Source organism: Notothenia coriiceps, unplaced genomic scaffold, assembly GCF_000735185.1.
Source record: "Notothenia coriiceps isolate Sejong01 unplaced genomic scaffold, NC01 NC01_scaffold00023527, whole genome shotgun sequence".
Lineage (NCBI taxonomy): Eukaryota > Metazoa > Chordata > Actinopteri > Perciformes > Nototheniidae > Notothenia > Notothenia coriiceps.
The window spans coordinates 251,027-259,248 of NW_011356228.1; the positions used below are offsets into that span (position 1 = coordinate 251,027).

The following is an 8,222-nucleotide window of genomic DNA, read 5'->3' on the forward strand; positions in this document are numbered from 1 at the left end:
TAGTGAGCGGCCTAGCCCTTCGTATGTTTTTCTGTATGTGGCCCTCGGGGAAAAAAGTTTGGACACCCCTGATTTAAATCATTGATCAATAAAAACAATCAAACTAAGATGGAATAAAATCATATAGATGTGAAGAAGTAACATACAATTAAATTGGCGTTATCGACAAGCAAATTCAGTAAGAATAACTGTAATAATAATACTTTGTTAATTGGCCCACATTAAATTGAAAAGAAACTACAAACCAGTAAATCAAAGTTTTTAATAGGTTTAAACTAAGTCATACTAGACTCCCTCTAGTGGTCATGTCAGGGACCAACAGCTTTTAGCACCACCTGGAATAACTGATGCTGTCATTATGAGCTCTCTTAAGACTAACATCACAAAGTGGACAGAAAACTCATCCTCACAAGACATTTAATGCAGTCCTGATAGATTACTGTAGCTGTTTTTCAGGGAGTTTAAATGTCCACGTGTCTTTCTTCCTGTGACATCATTTTCAATCTTCATCAAATTATTAAAAAGTAGCATCAAATTAAGCAGGCGATCCTGAGTTGGCACCATGCATGTTAGTTGTGTAAAATGCAGAAAGAGAGGGAAGAATGCTGAGACATGGTCAGGTTGCCTCTCCTGTAGCCCTTCATCACTCATCTCTTCACTTTCCAGGTGTTTCTCCTCACTGGGGATTTATGTTGTTTACACACTATGGAGCAGTACATGTGCTGCTGCAGAACACATTTCCAAATACTAAAAATGGAAACAAATGACATTTGTAAGGATACCCTTGGGTGCCCTTAACACTTCCCTTTAAGTGTATTTGCCTTGCTCTTCCCTCCAATTTCCTTCTTTTCAGCTTACATCTGTGTCCGACCAATTTACAACCCAAGCTCTGCCCTACCTCACCACAACCCTATCCTGTACTGCACCTCTACACAGCTAAACCACAACTTTATTTATTACCCCCATAAACAATCACCCATTATAGATGCAGTAAGGCAGTAAAACCCATGCTCTTTGCGGTAAAGACGCATACAATATTATTTATATTCACAAGCTATTCCATCTATCCTTTGGTATAAGGAAACTAAAATATTCATTATCTAAATAAATCTAATTTCTCATCGTCATAAGTGCATCAAAAAATCTACGTTTTTTTATTCTACCAGCAGTATAGAAAACATGACACATTACAGTAGACTACTCTCATACAACAAGATATTACAATATCATCATAAAAGATCAGACATGGTCAAATGAAACAACATTATTTAGGGCTACAATTAAGAGGTATTGATAGCATTTCTCATATCTTGTTATACTAATACATGCCATATTTTCATTTAAATCCAAGCTGTCTTATGGTACTTGTTTAAACATTATATCTCTTCTCTATTTCAATTTGATGTTGTTTGATTGTGTTACAACAAACGCCCTGTATGCTCAAACTGCACGTTATGTAGCTGCTGTAAAGGCAATGTCAATAACTGCCTGTTGTCACTGTCAATAATTAATGACACAATTAGCTCCTGAGTAGTCTGACAGATTTACCGTGCTCTCATTGCTTAGTTGGCATCCTCCTCTTACTCTCTAAGCTGAGCAGATATTGATTTCCTGCCTCATACCCAGGCATCATGCTGAACTGTGTCCTGAGAAACAGCACACTCTCTCTATATGTGTCTGCTCATGTGTTAGGCTGCATGTATACATTTATTTAGCGTGCAGATGTGTGTATATGCTGCCACATGAATGGTGCAAACCTATAAACGCATGATAGCATCACCTCACACGAGGCTCGGAAGAGGAAGTGTGTTGTATGCTGAATATGCTTTATAAAACCACACAACACAGGACGTTGGATTTGTGGTCAGAAATTAAGGAAGTTCAGCAAGGAGGCGACAGGAAGGGCATAGGGAAGAGCTCTCGTGAATCATTCAACAGTTATTTATCTATTTTTGTGTTTAATAGAAAAGAGATCTGCAAATCAGTTTTGTTTCATGCAGGCTTATATCATATGCAAAATCCTTTAGTTTCTCTCATAAAAAGGGCAACAAAATGAGAGTGAAATATTCCTTTGTGTGAGAATACAGTAGTTAGTTTTGGCTTTCTCTTTGCATGTAATTTTCACATTTACTGTAACACTCTATTATTTACTTTATTTAAGGCCCTTATACATCGTAATTGTTTTAACTATCAGTAGAAAATTCAGTGGCATAGTTTTAGACTCAAGGAATTGTTGAGATATATCAAAGTGGGACATTGCTTTGTTGGTTAATAGTGTAGATGCTGTGGATATCAAATTCTTTGTTTCATCTCCTGACTTTTTGACGACATTACATAGATGTTTTTAACACTTCAGTATAATTTAGTAAATATATTGCACTTAGCAAATAAAGATTGATTTCTGACAAAGCCTCTGTCATTGTGTTCAGCTGCATATAATCAGCTCATTATGGTCATTCTCTTTTAACCAATTACATTCCACCACAATCTCCAGCAGCCAATCATCGCGCTGCAGTCAAACTTTAAAATTGTTTTCCTCTGTCCTGCAGTCAGCTGTGATTTCAGGTGTTTATGCTGCGGCCGCCTCCAGCCCATCTACCTCCTTTCATCAGCTAATCTAAATACCACATCTTCTCAAAACCAGATCTTCAGCATTCTCTTCTTCCCATTTCCTCATCAAATCCAGATCTTCAACATTACCAGCAGTATCAGCACCCGGGGGTGTACTTTTATCCTATAGCAGATAAGGCACTTATATTAAACTAATGTACGATGACTTTATGCAGCTGTTTTTCCCTACAGTAAATTGATAATCCTTTGCCAAATAATCAACATTAAATGTTGTTGTTAAAACACCCTTTGCACTATACTGTCTAAAGATTGTGTCAATCAAAAGCGGAAGAACCAGTTTTACTGAAAGAAAAAACCCACAATCACATTTCTACCAAGCACCTTCAGCCTCCACTTATCGGAGGAAATGATGCCAGCCAGTCTCAAAGCTTCCCTCTGTGTCTTGGGACGCTCTGAAAACACAGTAACACAAGAAACATCCGGAGCCGATAAACATAATGACCACAACACATGACTCGGTTGTGATCGCTATCCTCCTCACAGCATCCCAGAGTGAGGAAAGGAGAGAAGGGAGGGAAAGGATGAAGGAATGAGTACAGAGGACATGAGAAGGGTGTAATTATAGTTTGGGTGTTCTTTTCCACGTCCTCTGGATTTGATCAGAAATCTCTCTTCTCTCCTTTTCTATCCTGTAAGGATATACCATTTCATTTGAAAGCTAAGAAAAAAATGTTGTTAGTTAATCCTTGTTGGTTGAGATGAAAACCTAAAAACACCAAAAAGAGTTCTCATCAATAAGTCAAGGTCAGTCAGTATTGGTTAATAGTTAACTTGTAGACACTTATAAACTCCTTGTTGTTATCTTTACCATTGTTAAATCATTGAAAAAAGGTCTAAACAAAAAAACAAACCTTCAATAAAGCAATTACAAGTTGCATTTACACTGAAAAGCTGAAACATTGACTTTAATTAAATGTGGTATGTCAACAGATTTCACATAACTGCAGTAGGTTAGTTGAAAACAATAATATTAAGTTGAACTTAATAATTTGTTTCAAATGTAATATTATTGCTTGATACAGTTATGTGAAATCCGTTGAAATAATACATTTAATTAAAGTCAACGACACGCCAAGTGTGGAGTCTTAGAGTAGGCTTATCATTTCAAACATGTTGATGTAGATTTTATAAAGTATATTTATTTATAGCGCAGGCTACTTTATCAAAATGCTCTTGTCGTTTCCAGAACTCATTATATTTTTAATGAAGTGACCCAGTAACCCCAATTTAAATCTCTACTAACCCACTGCACAACACTATTAGTTAATAAGCCACATGTAGTGTTGGTGTTACACGTAACAATCTCTCTTTAATTTGCATTTAGTCAATAATCTCCCACTTTAAGGATGGTTTGTGGACTTTATGTTCACATCCGAGGTTTGACCTTGCACCTACCTGGCTGCAGTCCAATATTAATTTGCCCAGCAGAGGGCGCTCGCAGCCCGTCCAACCCTCCACCCCTATCACATCAGAGGAGGGCATTACCACCCAATTGCAGTACCGATCTGATCCCTTTAATTGCTTCCTTCCTGTAGTTAATTGGTGCCAATATGTCCAGCCTAAAAACCCCGAGCTACAATACATTGTCAGAATCCCACACACCCTATTTCTAATTGATTCATTTATACATTACCCCACAAGCTTGATTGTTGAATTCACCTGTTTCAGCCAATTCAGAGCTGTCAGTGGAAAAGCCTGCAGACAGATCTAGATAAGCCCCTGCACCTGTGAGCTTTGCAGGCACAAATTGTACAAACAGCTGTCAACATTTGCAATGTATTGAATCTTTGCAGGTTCACTTACAATGAGGATTGGAAAAACAAAGTTATGCTTTGTGCAAAAGCATGCAAATTCATTTACTATAAATCAGTTTAAATAACTACAATGAGAGCAACATTTGCAACAGACTTAAAGAAACAGTTTAAGAGGTGTGTTAATATTTAAGGCGGTATAGTAGTGCAACAATCCCTCCTAATTATCTACAACTACTACTACTACTACTACTACTACTTGCATTAGTATTTTTTGCATGTCTCCCGTCAATGGAAGCTCTACTCTACTATGACCCCTCCCACTTCATCTTCGCCGAAATAGAGCCGTTGTGAAAAGAAAATATATCATTTAGCAACTAACTTTACCAATGAAATCACGTGTTTCAAGTTTAAATACATCTTTATTTTGTGTGTGAATAATTTTCGGGGATAAAAGCATGCAATTATTTATTTTGAGGTTGTGTAAGATTTTCAATGCCGGCGAGTGTTTCGCGGGAAAACGAGCGGAGGGATACAGCGGATGAGTAGGGGGAGTGGTCGGGTCGTTTTTATTGCAGGCGGCGAAGCTCTCAGCTGTGATTCTCACGCTGCTGATGACAGACAGTGCGTCGTCCTCACCGGGTCGCTGGTGCAGCCTTTCAATTTCCCCATGCATGCTTCAGACAGCCTCACAGAAACCACCAGCAACACCTACGTGGAAGGACTTAATGTTACTTTCGAATTGGAATAACTTTCCTGCCCTTTTTTGCGCCCTTTGGGTCGACTTCGCCTCGTCTTTTTCCGCCGAGAGTTTACTATCTAAAAGGTAAGGTGCTGACTGGGTTTCTGGAGATTGCACGTTAACTTCTCACACCAGTTTAGTCAAAAGTGTACTAGTTTATCATCAGTAGCAGTTAACTGAAGGTGGGGCTCCCCCCTCTTGCACTTAATTTACTATCAGTTTCCCAGTTGAGCACCTGCTGCTGCAGTGGCGAATACAAGAGGGTCCATGTTTTGGAGTGACCATGTGATGTTGTTGCACTTAATGTTGCAGAGCAGGATCAGTGCCAAGCAGCTGCATTGAACCTGTAGACCTTTTTAGAATCAACATCTAATCAACCTTTATTTCTATTTCTTTCAATCAGCTTCACGATAAGGAAAAAGACAACACATTCAAAATGCCGCTGAATTCAAGTTTGGCGAGTAAAAACTATGACTACGACTACGACTCTCTTCAACCGTATTTCTACTATGACAACGAGGAGGAGGATTTCTACCCTCAGCAGCTCCAGCCTCCGGCACCGAGCGAGGACATCTGGAAGAAATTTGAACTGCTGCCGACCCCTCCCCTCTCCCCGAGCCGCCGGCCGTCCCTATCAAGCCTCTTCCCCTCCACGGCGGATCAGCTGGAAATGGTGACCGAGTTTCTGGGCGACGACGTGGTCAACCAGAGCATCATCTGCGACGCGGACTACTCCCAGACCTTCCTTAAATCTATCATCATCCAGGACTGCATGTGGAGCGGCTTCTCCGCCGCAGCCAAGCTGGAGAAGGTGGTCTCCGAGCGGCTAGCCTCCCTGCACGCCGCACGGAAGGAGTCCGTGTCCGGGGACTGCCCGGAGCCCACCGGAGCATGGAGGCTAAACAGCAGCTACCTGCAAGACCTCAACACAGCCGCGTCAGAGTGCATTGATCCGTCTGTGGTGTTCCCGTACCCGATAGCAGAGACGCCGAAGCAGAGTGCAGGGACGCTCCCTAGTAAGGATCTGGGACTGGACACCCCGCCTAACAGTGGCAGCAGCAGCAGCAGCAGTTGTAGTGACTCAGGTAAGCTTTGAACACATCATGCTGTCACACCCCTCTGTGCAATTAGGAATTCCGTCTGTGTGCAAAGATTATAGTTTGATATGAAGGATGCTTGTGTTTATTAATGTGATCCATGCAGGAGGTAGACATGCTGCCTGTTCCACACATGTTGTTGTCTGTTGTGAGATTAGAGAAGGGTTACTCCCTCCATTTCCACTCTAGCATGAATGATTCAGATTGTGATTGTTTTGATCTTTTTTGTTGTTGCAGAAGATGATGATGATGATGGAGATGATGATGAAGACGATGATGAGGAGGAGGAAGAAGAAGAAGAAGAAGAGGAGGAGGACCAGGAGGAAGAGGAGGAGATCGATGTGGTGACAGTGGAGAAGAGGCACGCGGTGAAGCGGTGCGACCCCAGCCCCACAGAGTCCAGGCATCCCAGTCCGCTCGTGCTGAAGAGGTGCCACGTCTCCACCCACCAGCATAATTACGCCGCCCATCCATCCATGAGGCACGAGCAGCCGGCTGTCAAGAGGCTGAAGCTGGAGAGCAGCAGCAGTAACAACGGTGGAGGTGGGGGGGTTGGCCACAGCAGGGTCCTCAAACAGATCAGCAGCAACCGCAAGTGTTCAAGCCCACGGACGTCTGACACGGAGGACTATGACAAGAGAAGGACTCATAATGTTTTGGAGCGTCAGAGGAGGAACGAGCTCAAGTTGAGCTTCTTTGCCCTGAGGGACGAGATCCCCGAGGTAGCGAACAACGAAAAGGCTGCCAAAGTGGTGATCCTGAAGAAAGCTACAGAGTGCATCTACAGCATGCAATCAGACGAACAGAGACTCCTCTCAGTAAAAGAACAGCTGAGGAGGAAAAGTGAACTTCTAAAGCAGAGACTCTCACAGCTGCAGAGCTCTCGCACTTAAAGTTGAAATCATCATAGACTTGTTGGCCTTTTTTTTGTTTTTTATGCAAGTTCAAGACTTAGGGTGTACAGTTGTTGTTGTTGTTGTTGTTGCATGCAAATGCAAAGCGGATTAAATTGTTTTGAAATCTTGTTTGATTTCAATATTCAAACTGCCTCAATTGAAGTTATGGGTGGAATACATATTTAAAAGTTTATTTTTATTAATAAAATATAAAAAAAATCGAGCTTCTCTGTTGAGAGCCCAAACTAAAATATGCATTTTTATGTTTTGTATATAATTAATATTTCCTAAGAAAATGTATTTTTGGATCTCAATTGTCTGGATGTTCAGACCCAGTGTTTGGTTTTTCATTATGTTCTTAGATTCTTTTTGAAATATAAAAAGATGTTTCTTCTTGAATTTGTGTCCTTGTTCTTGCAATGCAAACACACATCACACATTTCGTCACATTAATATGTTCTGGGGCTAGGGGTACATGTTGTAGTGTGGGTTATTCAGAAGGATAGAAGCCAAATAAACAAATGCATGATTTAAATGAAGTGTCAGACTTGGACCAGATGCTCATGTTTGGGTGTAATGATGCATAGACAGTCACTCTTCCTACTTTTAATCAAAAAATCAAGTACCTTTGGGGCTAAAATGACAAATATCTTCCCTTGATACAAGTTACAATGGCCTTGTGAATGGTCATAAAGAATACAGCCAAGGTAAGCTAAAACCATGGTTTCTGAATAATGCATGAAAATATGTAATCTGTTACTATGGCACAATTTGAATTTAAGAAAAAGCTTGTTGACAATCCAATAATGTGTATATATACACACACACACACATACATATGACTAATTAGTGTCATTACACATATTTTGTACTTAAGAGGGGATTTTGTTAAATCAATTAGAACTGTTTTGCTTTCAATATGCACTAGATTGATGCAAACAGATGTTTTCCTGAACATCTTCTTGGAACAAAGTGTAAGTACATTGAAAGCTTATTAATATTTATGTTATGGTTAAAATATACTTACTTTGGCAATGAAACTGAAATCTTAAAATTACTTACTACATTCTCAGATCATATTTTAGTCCAAGTGCACTCAAAACAT

At 40.3% G+C, this 8,222-nt stretch overlaps 2 protein-coding genes across 2 annotated transcripts in view; one reads left to right on the top strand and one right to left on the bottom strand.

Moving 5' to 3' along the window:
* The window catches only part of LOC104954594 (ubiquitin thioesterase otulin-like), a 9,886-nt gene extending 5,773 nt beyond the window's left edge, over positions 1-4,113 (bottom strand). Inside the window, exon 1 of the mRNA XM_010781742.1 lies at positions 4,027-4,113. Coding sequence (XP_010780044.1) covers positions 4,027-4,113 — 87 coding nt within the window. The remainder of the gene's footprint in view (positions 1-4,026) is intronic.
* Positions 4,114-4,986: 873 nt separating this feature from the next.
* On the top strand, positions 4,987-7,516 carry myca (MYC proto-oncogene, bHLH transcription factor a). The gene is made up of 3 exons (XM_010781706.1): positions 4,987-5,208; positions 5,528-6,209; positions 6,459-7,516. Exons 2-3 carry the CDS (start codon positions 5,561-5,563, stop codon positions 7,112-7,114), a joined length of 1,305 nt encoding a protein of 434 aa, XP_010780008.1. The 5' UTR covers positions 4,987-5,208; positions 5,528-5,560; the 3' UTR covers positions 7,115-7,516.
* The last annotated feature ends 706 nt before the right edge of the window (positions 7,517-8,222 follow it).

Coding starts and splice junctions, on each gene's coding strand:
- myca (XM_010781706.1), top strand. CDS start 5,561: ATGCCGCTGAATTCAAGTTTGGCGAGTAAAAACTATGACTACGACTAC. Junction 6,210..6,458: donor CAGCAGTTGTAGTGACTCAG/GTAAGCTTTGAA, acceptor TTGTTGTTGCAG/AAGATGATGATGATGATGGA.